The following is a 27,474-nucleotide window of genomic DNA, read 5'->3' as shown; positions in this document are numbered from 1 at the left end:
CAAGTCGCTTTGTTGTAATTTTTCCTCGTGAAGTGAAGACACACTTTCGAGCGTTTGAACCTACGTGCTGTCATTGTTACGTTTATGGCTGCAATGCTCGTGCTTACCCGTCGTAACCTTTCATTTTCACACTCTTTCCTGGTGAAGTGTAGTCAAACTTTGGAGCGAGCGGTTCTTGGCGCCATGCTAGTTTGATGCGTCTGGACAACAACACATGTCACGACGCAATACGCGTCTTTAGGAATCGTTAAAGGGATCGTTAAGGCTTTTTCATTGTGATGTCGAGGCCTCGAAACACTCGGAACCGGTTCCGAATTGGAATCGGATTTCGATTCCCATCCCTAAAAGTAGTGGTTTTCATATTTTTTTTTAAGACAACAGGGGTTTTTCTTTGTTAAAAAATCTGACATAATGGAGAAAACCTGAGATGAGTTTTTTAAATCCACTCCCAAAAATTCCATTCAAAACTGCTGCCAGACCTAAAATAAGAAAAATTGGGTGTCCCATTTTTCACTTTCCATGTGAAGTTACGCAAAACAAAACCTTATTATTAATAATTTAGACTTATGTGGAGTTGTCAACGCCTGGTAGTAAGAATGAACATAATTATTTGTGTCTGATTTATACAAGATTTTGGCAGAGTTTTAGGTTATTTCTTGACTAATTGCTTAAAAAAATATGAACTCGCTCTTCGTATGCCTTAAATGGATTTTCCAGCAAATCTAACGGCCGTGCGATTCATAATCTCAGAGCGAAGCCAGATAGATTCCGGTGAATTAGGCGAAAAGAGGGTTGGTTGTCACGCTTGATATAAATCGACCACCAGAAGGCAGTGTTGCGCAGTATCAGTATTGAAATGATAGGAGTTTGTCTTTACTGTTAAATTTTATTGGCTTGAATAAATAGGTAGACATTCATGAAAGAGCACAATTTGTGACAGCTTGTTCTCCCCTGTCTCAATGATGACAACATTGTGTCTAACAAACTGTAAGGCGTTACCTCGTTGAAGAGAAGTTCTCTGCGCTGTTGCTTCCTCAGGTCCATTTTCTTCACGGCGACCAATTTACCCGTAGTCTTGACGGTGGCGATGCACACGATCCCCGTGGACCCCTCGCCGATCTTAATGTAGTGGTCCAAGTAAGTGCGTGGGTCGCCGGGATCCACCACCATCTGTAGAGCCGTTCTGAACTGCTCGTGGGAAACACGCTGCGGCTCCCTCTGCGGGGAGCGGGCTTCCGGTGGCCGCGGGGCCGGCACGTCGGGGTGAGGGGTGTGTGGGTACCGCCCGGCCTCGGGCGTCAAGCTGGGATGCGATGATGTGTGGTGAGGGTGGCCCGCGGGGGGCTTGGACCCAGAAGAACCTCGGCGGGGGACGGAGGGGCCGTTTTGAGGGGAGGACTCGTGCGGGTGCGTCGGCTGGGCGAAGGACGACACATTGCATTCAATCGTGTCATTATGTTCGTGTAAAGGGGCGTGTCTTTGCTTACCGGGCCAGTGGGGCTGCGTCCCCCGTCGCTCTCCGCCCGGGGGTACGTGTTAAACGGCCTTGCCGTCTGTTGCGCCGTCTTCATCACTCCGTCGGTCACCGGTAGGTTCGGGGTGCGGATATTGGGCCCGGAAAGGGGCCGCTTTTCCCTAGGAGACTGGGGGCTGCCATCCCGAGCCTGATATCCTGACTTGGGCCTGTGATCGGGGTGCGGATCGCGGCGGACCACCTGATCCTGAAGACAGCAAATGGTACAATGAATATATAAGACGCATTTGTTCATTTGCCCCTCCCATTCAAAATGGAGAAAACATGAGCATTCACAGCTAGGCTTCCTGATTTAAATGAATTGGACATGTCATGTAGCGCCATCAATTGCATGCAATGAGTTATATACCATGAAAAAAGTTATTGTGTTATTTGGGGAAAGTATTTCAATTTACTTTTTAACATTATATGAATAGATAAAATTATTTATACTTGAAAATTTATAGTGAGGAGCAGAAGTATTTGCACCTCTTGTGATTTTGCAAGTTCACCCTCTTATAAAAAAAAAAAAAAAAAAAAAAAGTCTGAAATTTCAATCATAGATGCATTTCCACTTATAGAAACATAGTCTAAAAAATTGTTTCTTAAAAATCCGAAACTCAAATTGTATGATTTTTATTTATTTGTAATTAGTAGGGTTCATAAGTATTTGTACCCCTGAGAAAATCAGTGCTCATATTTAGAGCAGAAGTATTTGTTTGCAATTAGAGAGGTCACACGCTTTATGTAGTTTTTCACCAGGTTTTCACATATGGAAACAGGGATTTTGGCCCATTCCTCCACACAAATCTTCTCTAGATCTGTTAAGTTTCGGGGCTGTTTTAGTTTAAGCTCCATCCAAAGATTTTTTTTGGGATTGAGGTCTGGAGACTTGCTAGGCCACTCCAGAACCTTGATATGCTTTTTACACAGCCACTCCTTGGTCAGCTTGGCAGTGTGCTTCAGATCATTGTCATGTTGGAAGATCTAGCCACGACTCATCTTCAAGTCTCTGACTGAGGAAAGGAGGTTGTGGCTGAAAATCTGACGATACATTTCAACATTCATCCTCTGCTTTATACAGTACAGTCGTCCTGTCCCCTTTGCCGACACGCATCCCCAAAGCATATGGTTTCCAGTGGGTATGCTGTTCTTGGGACTGTACTCATCTTTCTTTTTCCTCCACAAACGGCGAGTAAAGTTTGCACCAAAAAGTTCTGCTTTGGTCTCATCTGACCACATGACTTTCTCCCATGACCCCTGTAAATCATTCAGATGGTCCCTGGCAAACTTTAGATGGGCTTTCACATGCACTGGCTTCAACAGGGGAATCTTCTCAGCAATGCATGATTTTAAACCATTGTGCTGTAGTCTTCTACTGACAGGAGCCTTTGAAATTGCATCCAGCTCTTTTCAGGTCATTGACCGGCTCCTGCCGTGTACTTTTAGGCTGAGCCCTCTCTTTTCTCATCATGAGTGACACCCCACGATAAGAGATTTTACATGGAGCCCCAGTTTGAAGTAGGGTATCAGTCATGGTTAGCCTTTTCCATTTTCTAACAATTGGTGCAACTATTGATTTATTCTCACCAAGCTGCTTTCCAATTGTCCCATAGCCCTTTCCAGCTTTGTGGAGCTCAACAATTTTTTCTCTGGTGTCTTTCAAAAGCTCTCTGGTCTTGCCCATGGTAGCAGTTGGATTATGACTGACTGTGGGGTACACAGGTGACAATAATGAGCTCAAGCTGGTGGTGGGTGGGTAGTTACTCATGGGGTAATGGTGGACTTTTTAAGGTAGACTGACAACTCTTTTAGTGTCATAATTATTGTCGATTCTCAGGGAACCCCAGTAAGTTACAAATACATTATTGAAAAATCGTACAATATGAGTTCCACATTTTTTTTTAGATTATGTCTCTGAGTGGAAATGCATCAATGATTGAAATTTCTGACCTCAACCTATTTTCTAAGTGGGTAAACATGCAAAATCACAAGGGGTGCAAATTCTTATGCTCCTCACCATATAGAGTATATAAAATAATTTGAAAAAAAAAAAACAATAACAATAACTGCGAATATTGAAGTTGTTTTACATGACCTAAAAATAGTCACGGTTAACTCATTCACTCCCAGCCATTTTCACCGGAGCAACCCCCTTCGCTCCCGGCCGTTTTACTGGATTTTGACTGATTTTGCAAGGCCCACAGAAAATTCTGTTCTATTGCTATATAAACATGGAACCCACCAAAAGAAAGATTAGACTCTCTTCTTTCAGCAGGAAAAAAACTAAGTTCATATCTTTATCCATTCTCTAGATATCAGCATTAGAAAACAGCTTAGTTTGAGCAATTTTCCAATTTCTGATGAAAAAAACAGAGAAATTGAGCTTTTTGTAAAAGCATACATTTCAAACATAACTTTGACTTTAACACAGCTATTTTTTGCTTTTGTGACATCCCTAACATCTGAATAATGTTTTCCTTCTACAAAATAACATGAACAACAAGACGAATAGAGCTTTTGATAGCAAAATAACAATTTATTTACACTAGGCCTGAACGATATATCGTTTAAACATCGCCATCGCGATGTGCGCATGTGCAATAGTCCCATCGCAAGGACGTGCGATAGTTTTTTAATTTCATTTTTTTTAATCCACAAACGTTTGTTTTGAGGAAGGAGAGGGGAAAAAAGCGCACAGTTTCTCTTTCTCTCCAGCAAGTCATCGGCTCCTCCCCCTCCCCCTGCAACAGCGGAGTGGAGGGAGGAGGGGCCGAACAGCAGAGCGGAGGGAGGAGGGCCCGTTCTCAAAGTGAAAGCAAGCAATCAACACGTTGGAGGAGCAAGGAAGACTGTATCCAAAAGGAGTTTTGGAAGTATTTTGGCAAGAACAAGACTATAAGGGACAAAAAACAGCCCTGTCGACAGTGCCTCGCCATGGTTGCCTCAACAAGAAGTAATCTGTCAAACATGTGGGACCATTTAAAACGCAGGTATCTATGCATTCCTGCTACGAGCTCCCCATCAGAGGCTTTTTAGCACAGGTGGGAACATTGTTAAATGCCAACGTTCTTGTCTCAAGCCTGCTATAGTGGATAAACTAATAGTCTTGGCCAAAAACCTATGAGACCCAGTTGAGAATTGCTGAGCAAGGAAGGTGGACGATATGCAGACAAATACATAACACAGCTGAATGAATGTCTTTTCTTTTTATTCATGTGACAGCTATCAGGAAGGCAGGAAATTTGGGAGTTAAAATGGTTCTGTTATTCATCACAGTTATTTGCAGTTATTCAGTTCAATTATTTACAAGTTCAATTGAGTTTGTTTCTTTTATATTTAAATTTATTGTAAACCGTATTTTTCAAATAACTATATATAGTACAGCTGCACATAAAGTTTTGATACTTAATATTTTTGTTGAAATATTTTTACAACTTTGTTGCCGTTTTGCAGTTTTATATTGTTATATTTTGTGTAAACAACTCAGGGGACTAATGCACTTGCACTTTTATTAGTCAGATTTAATATTTAAGTTCAAATATGTTGACAACTTTGTTGTTTAACTGAGGTTTTTATGTATTGTTATAGTTTGTGAACTCTTTTGTCATATTTAATATTTTTGTTCAAATATGTTGACAACTTTGTTGTTTTACTGAGGTTTTTATTTATTGTTATAGTTTGTGAACAACTCTTTTATTTGTCATATTTAATATTTTTGTTCAAATATGTTGACAACTTTGTTGTTATTTTACAGAAGTTTTTATTTATTGTTATATTTTGTCAAAAACTTAGGGGACTAATGCACCTGCTCTTTTATTTATCATTTAATGTATTTGCTGCTGTTGAAGTGTAAAATATTGTATTCAATAAATGATCTATTTTGTGCTGACATGACTTCCTGGATACCTTCATACAGAAATCTTCATCATTCACAAATTAAACGGTATTATATGAATACACTGTGGTCACGGTGTGTTATGTAAAGTATTTCCAAACAGCTATTCAAGTCATTTATTGAAAATTTCTTTAAAAAAGATAGATCTTTTTTTTTTTTAATATCGCAATATAATATCGCAATATATTGCAAACCTAAAAAAAATCGCAACAATAGTTTTTTCCAATATCGTTCACGCCTAATTTACACACAACTAAACAATTGAACTGAGAGATGACGCTGTTTTGGCCGCGGCTGTATCAGCAGACGGGGTAAATTTTTCCCTCATCACCGCCTGTCTGTCTCACCAAGATAGATTTTTTTTTATCTTTCTTTTGCAGTGACCACTACCTCATAACAGAATTCACCTAGGGAACTTGTGTGGCGCAGTGCCTTGTGTTTACATCGTTCTCCACATTTTTCTCACGCTTCTTACTTCTTCCAACTTCCGTTTCCTGACTAATTCTCTTCATTCATTTATTTTCATGGTCCGATATGAGTTCTTACCAAATGCGCTACTGCCCTCCAGTGGCCAGTTTTATTGCTTTAAAATGGATTTTGAGCGTTGTGCTTTGGAGTGAATTTGCATCAGAACCTAGAGATGTCTCTTGTGAAAAAAAAACCGTAAAAGACGAATAAATACGTTTTTGGGAGACTGAAATAATTAAAAATAGAACGTATTTATACGTTTTTGGGAGCAAATGAGTTAAAGGCCAGATGTCCAGATTTCCAGAAGATTTTAATTACCAAAAATATTCACTTGCTCGATTAAGGATCAACTTTTGAGTAGCCGTCCTTTGTAGTGACCACTATCTCTAAAAGGGTTCTTTTTTTTTTAGGTAGAAAAAAGGTAAACTGAGCAAGAACAAAATAAAATACAAACTAAAAACAATTGGACAGCAATATACAAATATTAGGAGTTTATGGACGTAAATCTGTGCCACTGGAGTTCGGTAGAGCTCAAAGTCCAAATGATTGGACGTCTATCGCCGTCAATGCTACTGAAACATGAGGATTTAATTACAGTTGTCCCAGCCCAAATTGACTTCATAGAGTATCGCTTTCAATGGCGGTGAATTACTTAAGACGCAGGCCTGTTTCGCCATCCGGAGTCTTACCTGGTTCTGGTGTCGATGATCTCGGTCTCTGTGGGGAGGTGGCGGCGGGGGACCAGAACCTGGTCTGTCCCTGTTGACCCTTACGGGCTCTTGGCCTCGAGGCTGCTGCTGAGGCCGCGTGTGGACCCCGTCGTCTCGCTGGGAGCCACGGAAGGGGAGCTGACTGCTCTGGTGGTCTGGCCTGGAGCGCTCTCTATGATTGAAAACAGAGATCACCTCCAAATCTTTTTTTTTTTTTAATTCTTTTTTCACTTACCTGTCGGACTGCGAGAGATGTCGCTGGTGGGGGTCCCCATTCTCTTGGCGAGGCTGCACGGGAGGGCTTCCCCGTCGCAGCGAATTGGAACGAGTCACCGACATGGTGTCAAACTCGTCCAGAAGCCAGGTCAGCGAGCCGTCTACCCCCAGCTTGTTGCCGCGCACGATGCTCTGAAGACAAAAGAAGAATTCAACAATAAGGAGCCTATGGAGGGGTTCCTAGATATGCCAGGTGTCCAGGTTTGGAATTTGAAAAATTCATGGCCATGCTCACATTGAATACATTATAAATATATATACTATACAGTGGGGCAAATAAGTATTTAGTCAACCACTAATTGTGCAAGTTCTCCGCCTTGAAAATATTAGAGAGGCCTGTAATTGTCAACATGGTTAAACCTCAACCATGAGAGACAGAATGTAGAAAAAAAACAGAAAATCACATTGTTTGATTTTTAAGGAATTTATTTGCAAATCATGGTGGAAAATAAGTATTTGGTCAATACCAAAAGTTCATCTCAATACTTTGTTATTGTACCCTTTGTTGACAATAACGAGGCCAAATATTTTCTGTAACTCTTCACAAGCTTTTCACACACTGTTGCTGGTATTTTGGCCCATTCCTCCAAGCAGATCTCCTCTAGAGCAGTGATGTTTTGGGGCTGTCATTGGGCAACATGAACTTTCAAGTCCCTCCACAGATTTTCTATGGGGTTGAGATCTGGAGACTGGCTAGGCCACTCCGGGACCTTGAAATGTTTCTTACGAAGCCACTCCTTTGTTGCCCTGGCTGTGTGTTTGGGATCATTGTCATGCTGAAAGACCCAGCCACGTCTAATCGTCAATGCCCTTGCTGATGGAAGGAGATTTTCACTCAAAATCTCTCCATACATGGCCCCATTCATTCTTTCCTTTACACAGATCAGTCGTCCTGGTCCCTTTGCAGAAAAACAGCCCCAAAGCATGATGTTTCCACCCCCATGCTTCACAGTGGGTATGGTGTTCTTCGGATGCAATTCAGTATTCTTTCTCCTCCAAACACAAGAACCTGTGTTTCTACCAAAAAGTTCTATTTTGGTTTCATCTGACCATAACACATTCTCCCAGTCCTCTTCTGGATCATCCAAATGCTCTCTAGCAAACCGCAGACGGGCCTGGCCGTGTACTGGGTTCAGCAGGGGGACACATCTGGCAGTGCAGGATTTGAGTCCCTGGCGGTGCATTGTGTTACTGATAGTAGCCTTTGTTACTGTGGTTCCAGCTCTCTGTAGTTCATTCACTAGGTCCCCCCGTGTGGTTCTGGCATTTTTGCTCACCGTTGTTGTTATCATTTTGACGCCACGGGGTGAGATCTTGCATCGAGCCCCAGATCGAGCTAGATTATCAGTGGTCTTGTATGTCTTCCATTTTCAAATAATTGCTCCCACAGTTGATTTCTTTACACCACACGTTTTACCTGTTGCAGATTCAGTCTTCCCAGGCTGGTGCAGGTCTACAATTTTGTCTCTGGTGTCCTTCGACAGCTCTTTGGTCATGGCCATAGTGGAGTGTGACTGACTGAGATTGTGGACAGGTGTCTAGAAGAAGTTAGACCTCTTTGACAGCCAGAAATCTTGCTTGTTTGTAGGTAACCAAATACTTATTTTCCACTATAATTTGGAAATATATTCTTTAAAAATCAAACAATGTGATTTTCTGTTTTTTTCCCCACATTGTCTCTCATGGTTGAGGTTTACCCATGTTGACAATTACAGGCCTCTCTAATATTTTCAAGTAGGAGAACTTGCACAATTGGTGGTTGACTAAATACTTATTTGCCCCACTGTGTATGTATACATTATATAAAATACCAGGAAAACCTCTTTTTGTCTTTAAGATTTTTTCAAACAAACATTATGATTTACAAAAAAAAAAAAGTTGGGTTAATCAAGTATACAGTAGTTTGAAAAAGTATCTGAACCTTTTGGAGATTCTGACATTTCTGCATAAAATCACTATCAAATGTGATCTGATCTTTGTCAAAATCACACATATGATAAAACTGTGTCTGCTTTAACTAAAACCACCCAAACATTAATAGGTTTTCATATTTTAATGAGGATAGTATGCAAAAAAAAAAAACAGGAGGGGGAAAAATATATAAATGAACCATCACATTTAATATCTTGTGGGCCCCCCCCCTTTGGCAGTAATAACTTCAACCATACGCTTCCTGTAGATGCAGAGCAGTATGGCACATCAATCAGGACTAGTCTTGGCCCATTCTACTCTACAAAACTGCTGTTGTTTAGTTAGATTCCTGGGATTTCTGGCATGAATCGTTGTCTTTAGGTCATGCCAAACCATCTCAATGGCGATCAAGTCTGGAATTTGACTTGGCCACTCTAGAACGTGTATTTTATTCTTTTGAAACAACCTGAGGTTGATTTACTTCTGTGTTTTGGATGATTGTCTTGTTGCAGCATCCATCTTCTTTTTAGGTTCAACTGTCTGACAGTCTTGGGTTTTCCTGCAAAACATCCTAATAAATGTTTCAGAAATTCATTCTTCCATTAATGATTGCAAGTTGTCCAGGGCCCGAGGCAGCAAAATAGCCCCAAATTCTGCTCCCTCCACCATGCTTCACGGTGGGGATTAGGTGTTGATGTTGGTGAGCTGTTCCATCAAACACACACAACGTTGTGTGTTACTCCCACACAATTCAACTTTGGTTTCATCAGTCCACAAAATATTTTGCCAAAACGTCTGTGCAGTGTGTCTTTTTGCAAACATTAAACGAGCGACAATGTTTTGTTTTTCTAGAAAGCAGTGGCTTCCTTCATTGAGTCTTCCTATGAACACCATTCTTGGCAATAGTTTTACATATAGTTGGTGTGTGCACATAGATATTGGACTATGTCAGTGAGTCATTAGCAGACACTCTAGGTTTTTTTTTTTTTTAATCTCTCTGAATATTCTGCGCTGAACTCTTGGCGTCATCTTTGGTGGAAAGCCACTCCTTGGGAGAGAATCAACCGTGCCAAACTCTCTCCATTTGTAAACAACTTCTCTGACTGTCGATTGATGAACATCCAGAATTTAGAGATGGTTTTGTATCCTTTGCCAGCTTTATACAAATCAAAAATCCTTCATCGCAGATCTTCAGACAGCTCTTTTGACCGAGCCATGCTGCACATCAGACAATGCTTCTCATCAAGACAATCCTTACCTGGTGAGTGATTTATAGCGGGCATGGCAGCTTTAAACCACTCGTCAGTGATTGGGCACACGACTTAAATTGTTTGGTAAAAATTGGTTTCAATTGCTCTTTAAGTCTCCTTAGGCAGAGGGTTCACTTAATTATTTCCCCCCTTCTGTCATTGTTTGCATGCTATGCTCATTAAAACATGAAAACCTATAAATGTTTGGGTGGTTTTAGTTAAAGCAGACACTGTTTTTTTCATCTGTGTGATTTTGACAAAGGTCATATAACATTTGATGGTGATTCTATGCAGAAATGTGAGCAATTCCAAAAGGTTGAGATAGTTTTTCACACTACTGTACCTATTAGAAAGAAAAAAAAACTAGGGGTGTCAAACGATTAAAATTTTTAATCGAGTTAATTACAGCTTAAAAATTAATTAATCGTAAGTAAGCGCAATTAATCATGATTCAAACCATCTATAGAATATGCCATATTTTTTCTGTAGATTATTGTTGGAATGGAAAGATAACACACAAGTTGGATATATACATTCAACATACGGTACATAAGTACTGTATTTCTTTATTATAACAATAAATCAACAAGATGGCATTACCATTATTAACATTCTGTTAAAGCGATCCATGACTTGTCATGACATGACATGACATGACATGAAAGAATTGTAGTTCTTAAAAGATAAATGTTAGTACAAGTTATGCAAATTTTATATTAAAACCTCTCTTCATGTTTTCGTTTTAATAAAATTTGTAAAATTTTCAATCAAAAAATAAACTAGTAGCCCGCCATTGTTGATGTCAATAATTACTTACACAACGCTCATGAAACCTATAAAATCAGTCGCACCCAAGCGCCAGCAGAGGGCGGCAAAACTCCGAAAAAAACAACAAGTACACCTTTCACTGTGCTTTCATTTTAATCTGTTTGAGCGGGGTATTTGTGCATTAATTGCGTCAAATATTTTAACGGGATTATTTTTAAAAACTAATTACCGCTCGTTAACGTGATAATTTTGACAGCCCTAAAAAAAAAAAAAAAAAAACAAGACACGACTAACATTTGACAAAAATAAATAAATAAATAAATAAGGAGTACACAAAAATACAAAAATACGTATAAAAAATATTAAAAAGAATCGGACAAAAAATTTTGAAAATTTACTACTTTTTTTCTAAATTGCTTAAAAAAAAAGTCTTTCTCCTCTTCAGTTGACAAATTCATACATAATGCTTGCAAAGGATTCTATTTTTTTCGAGTAATCCCAACCATTATATATGATTGGAACTCCCCAGTCGGACTCCGTTCTACCTTGTGCGGGTCCACCGTGGTGATGACTGTCGCGTCGATAAAGGGCTTGGGCCTTTTGGCCGTGTCCTCGATGAGTGACTGCCATTGGCGAGGCAGGCCCACAAACTTCTGCTCCTGCTCGTCAAAGTCGGTGTGCACGCGGTGCTCGAAGTTGGACGGCGCCGAGATCTGGATGCGCGACTTCTTCTTCTTGGTGAACATGGCGGCGGCCGGGGCAACAAACGGTCGAGCATCAGAGCTGCGGACGGAAAAATGATGTCGTCATCGCTTGTAATGCAATGAATGTAGACAGCGACGCTGGCACTTGCCGACACCCTGGGATCGTTTAAGGTTAGCCTCACTTTGACGACACCAAGTCCTAAAGGCAACAGCTTTTTGACAGTATGACATTACAGTCAACACAAGGCCTCTTTCACTATAATTAAGTTGAAGGCGTACATTTAGATTTAACAGATGACTGTGAAAGTGTCTGCTAGCTTTGCTGTTAAATGCCTCCCTACTTGGCTAATGAGTGTCGACAGCTAACATGGAAGTGATAAAGCATCGTGGTAACTTCTACAGTTGTCCTGATCACATATTTTGGACCCCAATCTGAGTCAGAGTTACCCAATTTTGATGATCTGCCAAGTCCTGATACAATATCGAGGTAAAGTATTAAGTGAAAAAAAAAATCTAATGTAAAATATTTACATACTACCGAGTAAGTGTGTGACAATATCTCGATACAGCGATATATCGCGATATTTTGCAACCCGATCGGTTATCGATATGCTCCCGCCAAGTATCGATACTTTTATTTGACATATTGGCCATACAATGCAGTATGGATGCTGTAAACTGCTCACTGTTGAGCAATTCCTTGGTGGTCCACTAGGGGCGCTCAACAGTGGCGGTGAAGGTAAAGTGCGCACAAGTCGCCTAGAGAAGGAGAGCGGCCCCAAGTGGGTTGAAAAAAATTAAAAAGCTTCGTGAGAACGGTGGAGGAAAAGTGAGAAAAATATTGCTGAAAATAACACATGTGGACACACTTTGGAACTTACACCAATAATAATGGAAGTAAGGTGAACAAGGACTTTGCTGTATGCAAGAAATGTCTAATAAAATAAGGTTCACTGGCAGCTGGTGACTAATTAGACACCGGGTTTCAATGGAGCATCACTTGAGGTAAGAAAGTTTTGCAATGTACTAGTAATTGATTTTTTAATTTACATGTATTATTTTGATGACATTTGGTGTTGAATGATAAAAAAATGAACCAGGACCCTAAACTGGATGAAAATGAATAGCGAATAAGCCTACATGAATTTACTGATTTATATGATATTACTTGAGAACCACTTTCCATCTAGTTTACGACACAAACTGTTATCACTGCCATTTTGATACAATAAGCTATAAAAACGGTTTGAATAGCTTCCAAGATATATAAGGTGACGTGCATGATAATTAATGTAGCCTACATATTAAAGATAGGTAATTATTGATTTTTTAATATCTATACATTCAATTAATATTTTTTTAATTCACTCAATACTTCAAACACACACAAAAACCAGGATTTCTTTTTTTATTTATTTATTTATTTTGTTGTTTTTAAGGTGAGGAAGAATGTAACTGACTGAGTCTGACATCTCAAATGCTGAAGCAGATGGTGGAAGTGCTCAAACCAATGCTTTTGACAACAAAGGTCATATACAAAGAAAAGACGCACCAATTTTATCCTTGCCCCACTCCAAGCTCAACTGCTGACTGACACCTGCAGCACTGTTAAAAATTTTCAAAAGATTTAAAACTTAAGAAATTAAGGGTGCCATTCATCATGATTTCTCCAAGAAATATCAGTGGTTGTGGTTTGTTTCCTCTATATGTTCAGGTACACAATTATCAGTAGATTTATATTTCACCGCAATGTTGCAGTGAAAAGGTGTCACTGTTTAATAAATGACTTAAACAGTATTTTTTCTATTTTGAAATATATATTTTTTTTTCGTTTCAACAGTTGTATCATAGAAAATCATGTATCAAATTTCTGACCAATGTATCGATATTTGCTGTATCGTGATATCGTGAGATAATCGTTATCGTGAGCCTTGTATCGCGAATCGTATCGTATCGTGAGGTGCCTTGAGGTTCCCACTCCTACTACCGAGATTATCGATCATTTTGCGAGGTTGTGAAGTATAAAACGTGTAGATTTTTATTACTTTTGGCAATATCATTAGACATCTCGAATATTCAGTTGCATTGTAGCCCTAAAATTTACGGCCTGTTTTGCGAGGAGGGTAGTATAAAACCTAGATTTTTATTTCTTTTGGCCAGTGTTGTTTTTGGCATTCATTTTAATTTTCGTCTTTTGGACGAAAATACTTATTACTCAAAGTCCAAGAATATATAAAGGTTCCCAACAATTCCAAATCAACATTGATAATTGTAGCGTCTAAAAGGACATCACCGTCTTCCTGATGATAATACACACTCAGCAGGAAAACAATACATTACTTTCAATTAATTAAACCCACCTGGACACCATGAACTGTATGTGAAAAAAAAAAAGAAGAAAAAAAAAAAGAAAAGAAAGAAAAAGTTGTCCAAGAGTTTAAGATGACACTTGCCACGCTAAATTCTAATGCGAACGCAATGCTAACGCGACAAGTTACATTTAGTGTGTGATGATCACTAAGTACAGACCTTTCAAGGCTAAAGCAACGTGGCGTATTCTCTCTCGCCAAGATAAGAAAAAAATCTTTTTGTTTCAAAACAAACAAGTCTGGAGCCTGGAGAGGAGACCGGTGAATAAGGCTGGGTGCAGGACATCACATGAGTGACATGACGAAACACTGCTATGATGCTGGCTAACAACACATATGATAAGAAAATGTCATACATTGTGAAAATATGACAGAAACTATGGCACATTTTCATAGGGGTTTGACAAAATATCGAAATGGTGATATATCATGATACTTTGTATCCCAAAAGGTTATCGATTTGCTCCTGTCAAGAACAGAAATTAGTGCTGCATCGATTAACTCTAGTATTCGATTAGAAAAAAATATTCAAATAAAATTTTGCTGCTTCGAGATTTCGTTTGATTAAAGTGATGTTGTAATGATTTATTTTGAAAGAGTTTGCATTTAGTTTTATTGATTTGGGTGGATACGCTGCCTTCTAGTCAGCCTCAATTCACATGGCTGAATCCAGCTGCTCCCTGTTAAGACCAACATAAGTAAAAAAAAAAAAATTCTCAAACAAAATTTTTTTAATGCAATTTTTTTTTTTTTTTAGTTTGAACTAGCGGAATTTTGCGATGTAAGTTAGCCAATTGTTCTTTTGTTGCACAGAGGTCCTCATTTATTTTTTATACCGTTTGAGGCTCAGCTCAGGTAATTTAATTTTTCCTGTTTCTTATCCGATTACTTGATTATTCGAACTAATAATGGACTACTAAAATAATTGATAGCTGCAGCCCTAATCGAGATATCGTTTTAAAAAGGTGTCATTTAACAAAAATAATAAATAAGAAAAGGCTGCCATTGACGGTGCTCGACGCCCAATCCATTTAGACTGGGAACGTTTGTTCATTCAAAACCAGAGCATTCACAGTCATTCGGTCCGATTTTCGGGGCATTTACAGGTCACTTGCTTTTCATTTTAGGGCATTTACAGGTCATTTCCTGTTGAGTTTGAGTCACTGCTTATTCATTTGGGTGATTTTCAGGTCACTTCCTGTTCTGCAACGCAAAATAAACACCAAGTGACCCATAAAATACCCCAAAATCAACATGAAGTAAACAGGTGAATGACCTTAAATGGCCCAAAATTACTCATTGCCTGGCATTGGCTGCCACTGACGGCCATAGACGTTCAATCTGTTTGAAGTGGGAGGGATGGCAGCGGATGAACCCTCCCATTTCAAATGGATTGGACGTCTATTAGTGATAAACTTATGCCAATTCAAAGCAGAAGCTTGTTTTTCTGTTTATTAGTTTTTTGTAGAATATCCTAGAATGATTTCCTGACCAATGTATCGAAAATCCTTGTATCGTTATATCGTCAGATCATTGTTATCGTGAGCTTTGTATCGCAAATCGTATCGTATCATGAGGTACCAAGAGGTTCCCACTCCTATATTTTCATATCGTTGTCGTCTCGTTGGACGAAAACTGGCATTCGTCTCATTATGTACATACATACATACATACATACATACATACATACATAGTTTAGTTGTTGGAAATGCAAAATGAAAGACTTGCCATTTAGTAATTGCCGCATTAGTAAATAGCCGCTTAAAGCAGTAGACTTCTCTAGAAAGCTCCGTTGTAGCGAACCTAATTAACTTTTTATCTAAAATACTCCTAAATTGGCAAAATCTTGACTTTAATCAATCTTTAAATGATGAAACAGTTTTAAAACTTTGACACGTCGAAAGCAGACAGAAAGGAAAATATGGAATAACGGGAGCAGTTTTAACAACTTTAACAGTTGATTTACATCATTAAAATACTGATACAAAATGGGGACTTATGTATTTCATTTACTGTTTTTAACTGTTAACTTGATACTGAAATATTAGTTTGGTTTAGCCTGAGAGGATTTTAGAAAAATTTTGGAAGTAATCTATAAAACATGAAATGTGGGAGGTGCAAAGACTCCCACCTCTAGTAAACACACTGTCTAGCGGTGGTAATACTTGGTGGGTTTTTTTTCTCTGGCAACAGTCTGTGTTGAGAAAGAGCGTGTGTATAATGTGAACATGATACGAGTCATACACATGTGCTTTTTATGGAAAATAATCCAATTATATTTGTTCTGATGGTAATAATGTTGAGCTATGGCTGTGGGTTGAGGCTCACTTAAAAGACTGCATTTATTTTATTTTATTCAGAATATTTTATTTTTTCAATTTATTCTAACTTAACATGATACTATGTTCCAATTTGCAAATATGTTTTGAAAATTAAAATTCCTGTTCAATGGGAAAAAAAATATTATTTTTTTTTAAAACCCAGATATCGCGAAGTAACACATTTTAGAGCTGCAATTGCAATACCGTGATACCGTGAACCCGTGATATTTTGTCTTAAAGTTATCATACCATCAGAATATCATACCGGCACATGCCTAGTTGGCACAGTGTGAATACTCAACCTTTTCAATAAGTCATTTGCAAGTGTTGTTGCGAGGTAGCTCTCCAACTGGACCCTGGTCCTCTTGGTCTAATGTGAAAGTGCCCTTAGTTGCTTAGTAGCACTAACATTTAAAAATAAAAATTCTATTTCACCTGATTCCAATCCTCAGAAAATTTTGTCATCGGGCACGATTTTCTATCACGTAATCAGACAGCAGACATCCCTTGTTATTTCATGAATTTTATCCTTAACTATCTGCAGGAACCTAATAATATCAAAAACACCTATTGATTGCAATAGAAGTCCAATCCATTTCAACTGGGAGGGTCTGAAGGGTTCATTCAATTGTTGTTGTTTTTTTTTTTTTTTTACAGTGCAGTTAAACCTGGAAAATAGTAGCACAATGTGATACTACAACATGATATCTGAAGGCATGCAACTTTAAATTGCGATAATTGATTAAAAATCTGTGGAATTTAGCACTCATGATAACCCATAATCCCCCCTGCTGAACCTCCAGAAAGCCCGTCCCTTCACTTTCCCATCGCACGTTCGCCTGGCTGAGCTGTGAGAAAGGATGTTGAAAATTATCTGATGAGTACACTGACCTCATTCCACTCTATACATGGATGGACAGATAGATAAGCAAGCCACACAACAACACCAGTGAGAGTTTTACCATTCAGCAAGCTGTCACAGAGCAGTGAAACCTTCATAACATATTACCCTGCTGGCTGTAATGATTTTCAGTCTCGTACTATTCAGAGGCATACCTAGCATAGCTTGCTGTCTGAACACCAGAATTACACAACAACAATTGCACCAACAAAAACAACCCGAAATACATCGTTACTATCGCACTTATCCTTGTTAGAACATTCTGAAGACAACGCCAGGGATTTGACTTTTAAAACCAGATGAACAAATGCAGAAATTGTGATAATTAATTAGGGAGGACTACTTGCAAACGCTGCATGTTAAAAAGCCCCCAAAGTAGGACAAGCGAGTGTTAGTGTCATACAAAGTCAACACACCTGAGGGCAGGCAATCCAAAATACTCCCCTTTGTTAAATATAAGCAAGGACAACTTGTCTACCGCAATGCTCCTATCGATTATTTTGAAGCATTATAATAATAAGCATATACAGTGCCCTCCATAATTATTGGCACCCCTGAAAAAGATGTGTTTTTTAGCTTCTAATAATTTTTTAAAATTCAAATAATATGGGACCTTAATGGGAAAAAAGAGAAAATTCCAACCTTCAATACAAGTGCATTCATTCAGTGGGGAAAAAATCCCACATAAAGAAAAAATTATTTGACATCAAATAATGTGTGTCATAATTATTAGCACCACTGGTGTTAATACTTTGTACAACCCCCTTTTGCCAACAAAACAAGGTCTGGGGACTGAGATGGCCATGGGAGGAGCTTGATTTTGTGTCTGGTGAACCATTTCTGTGTAGATTCGGCCATATGTTTAGGGTCATTGTCTTGCTGAAAGACCCAGTGACGACCCATCTTCAGCTTTCGGACAGAGGGCAACAGATTTTGATTTAAAATGTCCTGATATTTCAAAGCATTCATGATGCCATGCACCCTAACAAGGTTCCCAGGGCCTTTGGAAGTGAAACAGCCCCACAGCATCACTGACCCACCCCCATACTTCACAGTGGGTATGAGGTGCTTTTCAGCATGCGCATCTTTCGTAGCACGCCAGACCCACATAGAGTGTTTGTTGCCAAAAAGCTCAATCTTGGTCTCATCTGACCAAAGCACACGGTCCCAGTGTGTATTTTTGTGTGAGACCAAGATTGAGCTTTTTGGCAACAAACACTCTATGTGGGTCTGGCGTGCCACGAAAGATGCGCATGCTGAAAAGCACCTCATACCCACTGTGAAGTATGGGAAGTCAATCTCTCTCGATCAGTCAGTGATGCTGTGGGGCTGTTTCGCTTCCAAAGGCCCTGGGACCTTTGTTAGGGTGCATGGCATCATGAATGCTTTGAAATACTAGGACATTTTAAATCAAAATCTGTTGCCTTCTGCCCGAAAGCTGAAGATGGGTCGTCACTGGGTCTTTCAGCAAGACCCATATGTTTATTGTTGTTGTTTTTGAGATGCTAATATTAAGCGCCGAGCGCTAAGCTAATCAGCTAATTCGCTAAAGTGTATTTCATATGCAGAACGTGTAAAACCATTGAGGTACAGCGGTAACACTACAAACATGCGAAATAGTACAGAAATCTGTGAAAACAAAGTATATTGTTTAAAAGAATTCTTATTTCTAAAGACACTTTGTGTCCAGAAAATGTGGTATTCATTCCAACTGTGTAAATTTTATTGTATTGTTGAGGGAAATAAGTACTCCCTTTAAAATGGTGAATGTTTTTGCACTTTCTTGAAAATAAATAAATAAATAAAAAAGCAGCTTAAGGGCAGCTTTTTGTTGTATTGGCATGTTTCCATCGTTCCTGTTGAATCAAGTAATGGACATAAATTTGTTTGACTACTGTATTAACTAGTAATGTACGATGCATCAATAATGGCGATAATCGTGATAACTGCGATCATCGTTCAATAATCGAATCGAAGCTCCCTGAATCGTAATCGAATTGAATCGTGGGGTGGCTAAGATGGCACACTCCTACTCTAGAGCTATAAGTGCATAATTACAGCTTATTTAGACTGAAATATGTACATGACGGAGATACTGCAATGCTGTCCTAATTTTAGCAGTGTCATTTGTTCGAGGAATAGAATATGAATTTTTTAAAAAAAACTTGGACGTGGTCCAAGTAATGTGCAGGTTCACGGTTACATTTTGCTCAGACGTTAATGCTGAACTATTCTTTTGATCAAAGTACTCCGCACGTCTTTCAGTAAATTCATCTACTGTATGTTACAATTCAAAACGGAAAATAGTTTTGTTAACAATTTTAAAGTCTGAAAAAGTCAATTTTGGTTACCAATCAGGCAAGTGTCAAAACTAGCATGCACATGCTAACACAAATAAACCGCCACAAGTCTTTCCTTCCGTTTGTAAACAAAATACTTTGTTTACCATTACATTCCATGCGGGTGCCATGCATACACAACATTGACATCGCTCAGAAAATCCAAAATTAAAAGTAAAGGAATTCAACCAAACCTTTCTTGTACTCCTATCCTCCCTTAGAAACTATTTGTTTTTTCCCCACACAAACTGTTCTCTCTTGTACTTTATCGTACGCCTTCTCCAGGTGGGGGTGGGGGTTGGGGTGGGGGGGTCCGAAAAGTGTCATTGCATGTAATTGACTTTCCTATATATATAAAAGTTGAAAAGCAATAAAACTGCAACAAAAACGAAAGAAATGAACAAAAAACATTTTTTTATAATGGGTCAAAATTATTTTTCTAGCACCTTAGACGGTCATTTGCTTTGCATATATTTAAAAAAATTGTGTGTGTGTGTGTGTGGGGGGGGGGGTGTAATATTTTAAAAAATCTTTTTTTTCTTTGACCAAAAATATTTTTTTTGATTGAAGCAACTTTTTGGGGGGATTGAATGATTTAGACACAAATGTCCTAATCATAATATGGCCCAAACACAAAAATGGTTGCTTCAATCAAAGAAAACTTTTTCATTGAAAAATTAAGTGTTCAAATGCAAATTTTTCAATCTCAAACATTTTTTCGCATTCAAAAACTTTTTCTGTGATTGAATTTTTTCTTTTTTTTGATTGAAGTGATTTTCTTTTTTAAAATCTATGTTTTTTTTAAGCAACTTATTTTTTCATTGAATAATATAGACACAAATGTCCTAGCCAAAATGTGGCCCAAAAACACATCAACATTACTTCAATCAAAAAAGTTGCTTCAATAAAAAAAAAATAAAAATTGACATTAATTACCAAAAAGAAATCAAAGAAAAATAGCTTTCACATGCATTTTTTTTTTGGGGGGGGGGGGGGTTGGGGGGTTGAGTTTCTAATGTATTTTTGCATTCAAACACATTGAGTTTCAAATTTATTTTTGCATTCAAACACTTTTTTTTTTTTAAATTGAAGCGACATTTTTTTGGGTTGAATAACAAAGACACAAATCTACCTCCATATGGCTCCACCCAGGGGATACAATTTCTGACTGGGGTAACTACATTGGCACGACACTGGTGGGCATACCATATTCAATGGATGACAATCTTGGCGAAAAGTATTGCCTAAGCAGCCTGATTTAGAATTCCCCTCAAGAATGATGGGAAACAAAAAACACTCATTGTCAACTTATGATTATAAATATTCTTCTAAGTTAATTTTATTTCTGACACTACGTTTCGGGGTCATCTACATGTTGTGCACCCCCTGCCCGAAAAGTCAAACTCCGCCTATGCTACCACAGATGTGTCAGTTACCCATCCCATCGGATCTAACACAGCTCTATATGATCACAGACGCTGGCTTGTGAACTGAGGACCGTTAACAACTTGGGTTATTTTTGTCCTCTTTCGTCCGAATGACATGGCGTCCCAGATTTCTATTAAAGAACTTCAAATTGTGATTTGTCTGACCACGTAACAGTTTTCCACTTTGCCACACTCAATTTTAAATTACCCTCGGCTCAGAGAAAACACCTGCGCTTCTGGGTCCGCTTTAGAAATGGCTTCTATTTTTGCATTGGAGATGGCAGGGTGGATTGTGCCTACTCAGCTAATGAGCGTCGACAGCTAACATGGAAGTGATAAAGCATCGTGGTAACTTCTACAGTTGTCCTGATCACTCGAATATTTAGTTGCATTGTAGCCCTAAAATTTACCGCCTGTTTTGCGAGGAGGGTAGTATAAACGTATATTTTTATTTCTTTTGGCCAGTGTTGTTTTTGGCATTCCTTTTATTTTCGTCTTTTGGACGAAAATACTTATTACTCAAAGTCCAAGAATATATAAAAGTTTCCAACAATTCCAAATTAACATTGATAATTGTAGCGTCTAAAAGGACATCACCATCTTAGTGATGATAATACACACTCAGCAGGAAAACAACAGATTACCTTCAATTAATTAAACCCACCTGGACACCATGAACTGTATGTGAAAAAAAGGGGGAAAAAAAAAAAAAAAAAAAAAAAGAAAGAAAAAGTTGTCCAAGAGTTTAAGGTGCCACTTGCCACGCTAAATGCTAATGCGAACGCTATGCTAACGCGACAAGTTACATTTAGTGTGTGATGATCACTCAGTACAGACCTTTCAAGGCTAAAGCAACGTGGCGTATTCTCTCTAGCCAAGATAAGAAAAAAATCTTTTTGTTTCAAAACAAACAAGTCTGGAGCCTGGAGAGGAGACCGGTGAATAAGGCTGGGTGCAGCACATCACATGAGTGACATGACCAAACACTGCTATGATGCAGCCTAACAACACATACAATAAGAAAATGTCATACATTGTGAAAATATGACAGAAACTATGGCACATTTTCATAGGGGTGTGACAAAATATCGAAATGGTGATATATCATGATACTTTGTATCCCAAAAGGTTATCGATTTGCTCCTGTCAAGAACAGAAATTAGTGCTGCATCGATTAACTCTAGTATTCGATTTGAAAAAAATATTCAAATAAAATTTTTCTGCTTCGAGACTTCGTTTGATTAAAGTGACGTTGTAATGGTTTATTTTGAAAGAGTTTGCATTTAGTTTTATTGATTTGGGCGGATACACTGCCTTCTAGTCAGCCTCAATTCACATGGCTGAATCCAGCTGCTCCCTGTTAAGACCAACATAAGTTTAAAAAAAAAAAAAAAAAAAAGAGAGATCGTTTTAAAAAGGTGTCCATTAAAAAAAATTAAAAAATTTAAAAAAGGCTGTCATTGACGGTGCTCGACGCCCAATCCATTGAGACTGGGAACATTCGTTCATTTAAAACCAGAGCATTCACAGTCATTTGGTCCGATTTTCAGGGCATTTACAGGTCATTTGCTTTTCATTTTAGGCCATTTACAGGTCATTTCCTGTTGAGTTTGAGTCACTGCCTATTCATTCGGGTGATTCCCAGGCCACTTCTTGTTCTGTAATGCAAAATAAACAGCAAGTGACCCATAAAATACCCCCAAATCAACAGGAAGTAACTGAAAATCAACAGGTAAATGACCTTAAATGGCCCAAAATTACTCATTGCCTGGCATTGGCTGCCACTGACTGCCGTAGACGTTCAATCCGTTTGAAGTGGGAGGGACCACCCTCCCAGTTCAAATGGATTGGACGTCTACTAGTGATAACGCATTCCAATTCACAGAAGAAGCTTGGTTTTCTTTTTATTAGTTTTTTGTAGAATATCCTAGAATGATTTCCTGACTAACGTATCGAAAATCGTTGTATCGCTATATCGTCAGATCATCGTTACCGTGAGCATTGTATCGCAAATCGTATCGTATCGTGAGGTACCAAGAGGTTCCCACTCCTAGTTCACCGACAACAGTTTCCAGAAGTACACTGAGTAAAGCTGTATGAAATTTCTGATTCTTAGATTATTCGCAATTCCGCCATGGACGATTCGACAAAGATTCACAAACATCAAAATTCCTATTATTGAAATACGCCAAGTAAAGCAGAACCAAAACACAGCCCGCGCGGTCTTCGGGACGTGATGGAGAACGGACCGAGAGTACGCATCCACAACTCATGCCTCTAGATCAGGGGTGTCCCAACTTTTTGCAAAGGGGGCCAGATTTGGCATGGTAAAAATGTGGGGGGCCGACCTTGGCTCACATCCTTTTTACATAGAACAATATATTTAAGCAAAATTTAGCAAGCCATTCAGTGTGTGACATTTGCTTTATTTTTTTTTTTAATGAATAATTTCAACAATCTCGCAGCCTTTGTGGCGTTCTCTTTCGACTCTCGGGCTCTTGCGAAATACTACTGCTGTGAAATTAAACTAGCTTGAAGTTGCTTCAATTTCTCGCTGCGTATCTTCCCTGTAATCTTGTCGTACATGTCAGCGTGTCTTTTTTGGTAATATCGCCTCTTTGCAAATGAAGCAAGACACAGTTGTTGCGTATTTTAGTGAAGAAATAGTCCAATTTCCACCTATCCTTGAAGCGTCGGCTGTCAGTCAATTTTGTTTTTTTTTTGTTGACTGTCGCCATTTTAGAAAATCGAAGTAATGGGTCACACGGCCTGCAACATGAAGCAATTATTAGAGAATCCCAAAATTTGAAAAATAAGGTCCTAATGAAACCTATTTTTCAAATTTGTAAAAAGAAAAGTCAAAATGAATATGTGTAATAAGCGCTTTAATATCTATAACCCATGCTAAATCATGTTTTTTTTTCATGGAATCTGCAGATGCATGTGTTGACTTGCATCCATCATTTTTTTTTTTGTCGAGAAGAAATGTCAAAATTCTAAATTAGCCTCAAAATCATGAAATTTTAGGTGTAACAAATGTGATACATTTGGCAATAAAGGGTTAAAGTGCTGCTGCTTTTTAGTGGGTAAATGAGGAGCAGCATTTCGTGTGTAAGCTACTTCATATGCTGGTTGAAGTACTGCTGACCAATTTATTAAGTCTGTGTGCGGGCCAGACGTTACTGATTTTATGACAGAGGCTGGGGGCCGGATGAAATTTGACCACGGGCTGCATTTGGCCCCCGGGCCAGACTTCGGACATGTCTGCTCTAGATGCAAAACAGCAACAAACATGGCTAACCTAACCAACCAACCTCTCCGTGAAATCAGACGTGCTCCCAAAAATTTTAAAGTAGTTGTGTGGAATTATTTTGGATTCTACAAGAAAATCTTCTAGAAAATAAGAGAGAGAGCACAAGTGGGTCAACCAAGAGCAATGTATAAAAGCCACACAGGTGCTAAAATGGCTGAGCTGCTAAGCGGTGCTGTAAATGAATGGAACATCGCAAAAAAAGATATTTTTGTTGTTACAGACAACGTAGCTCATATGGCTGTCGCTGCCCAGCCAGGTAACTTTATCCATCTGACATGCTACGCCCACACACTGACCCTCGTTTTTTTTCACTGCAGGACTCAAAGCAGAGCACAGCACACTTTCATCTGAGCACGTGGATCAACTCTTATACAACAACATGGAATTTTGTCAGGAGCTAAACGCACTTGACCTGTCCTGCATATTGTTGAGGTTCAGATGCAAAAGGACATGACTTTTCCTTTTTTTTTAAAAATATTTGTACCTCAGGGAAAGCCGTTAATGTTTACATGTTCGTGTTTACACAATTTAAAAAGCAGAAGAGCACTTTTTTGAGCCATTTGTCTTGAAGTTGTAGTCCACATTGTCTTCATTTGTACCTGAGTGAATCTTTGGTTGGATTAAAATTATACATGACCTGATCCGATCACGTGATTGGAAATCAGGCTGATCGCGCCATTTTTCAGAGGATCGGAATCGGTTGAAAAGGGGGATTTTAATTAGACAAATATATTTATTAGGGCTGTCAAAATTATCGCGTTAACGAGCGGTAATTAATTTTTTAAATTAATCCCGTTAAAATATTTGACGCAATTAACGCACAAATGCCCTGCTCAAACAGATTAAAATGACAGCACAGTGAAAGCTGTACTTGTTGTGTTTTTCGGAGTTTTGCCGCCCTCTGCTGGCGCTTTGGTGCGACTGATTTTATAGGCTTCAGCATCCATGAGCATTGTGTAAGTAATTATTAACATCCACAATGGCGGGCTACTAGTTTATTTTTTTATTGAAAATTTTACAAATTTTATTAAAACGAAAACATGAAGAGGGGTTTTAACATAAAATTTCTATAACTTGTACTAAAATTTATCTTTCAAGAACTACAAGTCTTTCTATCCATGGATCGCTTTAACAGAATGTTAATAATGGTATTGCCATCTTGTTGATTTATTGTTATAATAAAGAAATACAGTACTTATGTACCGTATGTTGAATGTACAGTATATATCCATCTTGTGTCTTATCTTTCCATTCCAACAATAATTTACAGAAAAATATGGCATATTTTATAGATGGTTTGAATTGCGATTCATTGCAATTAATTACGATTAATTAATTTTTCAGCTGTAATTAACTCGATTAAAAATTTTAATCGTTTGACACCCCTAATAATTATGTTTCTTTGCTTCATGCGCATACAGCCTTTGCTCTCTCTCCTGCTGCTTTTCTTGCCTACCAGTGCACTGCAGTTTACTGCTTGTTAAAGTTAACAATGAGTGACAGCTGGCGAAGCTTGATGTTGCCAGAGAAACCTGGGAACGCTGCCTTGAAAAACGCTGCATCTGTCAATCTTTGCTGAGCTTGTTAAACACTAGTGTGTCCTCAGCCTCGGTTCATACATCGATGGGACCAGGTTCTAACACTCCGGTTCTCCCGAGACGGTTCGAATTTTTAAATTTCGATTCCATGTAGGGCTGCAGCTATCGAATATTTTTGTAATCGAGTAACAGACTGAAATTCCTATCGAATAATCGAGAAATCGGATAAAACATTTTTTTTTTTTTTTTTTTTAGGTAAAGAGCAATTATAAATATACCTGAGAAAAAAAAAGACATTCAATCCAATATTGAACCATTTTCAGTAAATCAATGTCTTTATTTTCGATGTACATTGTTGAAAACAGCCAACAATTGCATCTCAGAAGTGACTAGGAAAAAAAAAATCACTGCTTTCACTCAAAAAACTTCTAGATCATATAAAAAAACAAACCAACATATTTCTTAACTAAAAATGTAATTACGCTTGATAACTAGGCATGTGCCGGTATGAGATTTTCACGGTACGATAACCCTGAGCAAAAATACCGCGGTTTCACGGTATCACGGTATTGCAATTATAGCTCCAAAATTTTAAGATGTATGGGTTTAAAAAAAAATTTTTTTTTAATCCATTGAACAGGATTTTTTCAAAACATATTTGCAAATTGGAACATGAATATAATGTGAAAATAAATAAATTAACAAAAAATAACAAATATTATATAAAATTAAAATAAATAGAACCTAGACTATAGCCACAGCCACAGCTCAAGTTGCTCAATATTAGAGTAAGAACAAAATAATTGCTATAAAAAGTAAAAACACTTCTAAATAAAATTAAAAATATATACTGAATGACTTTTTTTTGAGGGGGGAAGCTCAAGTGAAGTTTCGCCATTTTCAGCCACTGTGTCAACTCTAGTCTACATGATGCCATGCCTTTGTGTTAAAAAGAACAAAGAATTCATAAGTTAATAAGTTAGTTAAAAATGTATAAGTTAGTTTTATAAATTAGTTAAAATGTAAATATTGTTGAGGAAAGGTTTCCTCTACAAAAAATTTAAAAAAAAGTGAGGAGTGAGACCTCCTCTCTTAATTAGCGATCTTTGACGCGATTCTTTTTCTTTCCCCCCTGCATTCAAGCTTTTCTCTCACTCAGCGGCTGTGAGACATAAAAGAAGCTGCTCTCCCAGTTTAGTCTAGGCTAACATTCGTCTTTGTAAGTTTTAGTTAGTTTGTATATTGAATTTGAAAGGAAAATGTGTGTTTTGTTTTTGGCGAACTTTTTAATGGAGCTACTGCTATCCTGTTGAACCTAATCACACGTGGAAAAATACAATTGTACAGCGTTTTAAATGTATTTATTTGTATATTTCACCACGATTTGAGAGCTCAATAAATTGAAAAAAGGTACGCCTTGTGTTTGGAGGATTTGTTTTTGGGTTTGCTGGCTGTTTAGTGACACTCACGGCAACAAACGGGAAGGGGTGAGCGGTGCCGCACCAAGCCACTTCGGCTGCATTTTGGCACATGAAAAATAGCCAATACCGTACTAAGGTATGACGGAAAATTTTAGTGGTTTTGAAACCGCGACGTTTTCACACCACGGTAAACCGTGAAACCGGTAACCGGCACATGTCTATTGATAATAGGGCTGTCCCAAACGACTAATTTTCTCCCGATTAGTCAGCCGACTATTTTTACGATTAATCGACTAATCTAATAATTACTTTTTTTTGTTTTTTTTTTTACTAATTTAGCAATGAAA

At 38.3% G+C, this 27,474-nt stretch overlaps 1 protein-coding gene across 1 annotated transcript in view; it reads right to left on the bottom strand.

Annotated features, from left to right (window-relative positions):
- LOC130917635 (serine/threonine-protein kinase PAK 4-like) overlaps positions 1–27,474 on the bottom strand; it is a 56,965-nt gene that overhangs the window by 12,245 nt on the left and 17,246 nt on the right. The window contains exons 2-6 of the mRNA XM_057839234.1: positions 11,340–11,577; positions 6,825–6,997; positions 6,569–6,761; positions 1,488–1,721; positions 1,000–1,416 (exon numbers count right to left, since the gene is read on the bottom strand). Of these exons, the coding sequence (XP_057695217.1) occupies positions 1,000–1,416; positions 1,488–1,721; positions 6,569–6,761; positions 6,825–6,997; positions 11,340–11,540 (1,218 nt within the window). The 5' untranslated portion in view covers positions 11,541–11,577. The remainder of the gene's footprint in view (positions 1–999; positions 1,417–1,487; positions 1,722–6,568; positions 6,762–6,824; positions 6,998–11,339; positions 11,578–27,474) is intronic.

This window comes from Corythoichthys intestinalis, chromosome 6, assembly GCF_030265065.1.
Source record: "Corythoichthys intestinalis isolate RoL2023-P3 chromosome 6, ASM3026506v1, whole genome shotgun sequence".
NCBI lineage: Eukaryota > Metazoa > Chordata > Actinopteri > Syngnathiformes > Syngnathidae > Corythoichthys > Corythoichthys intestinalis.
The sequence above is the reverse complement of the archived record's forward strand: the minus strand, read 5'-3'. Positions and strand labels throughout refer to the sequence as shown.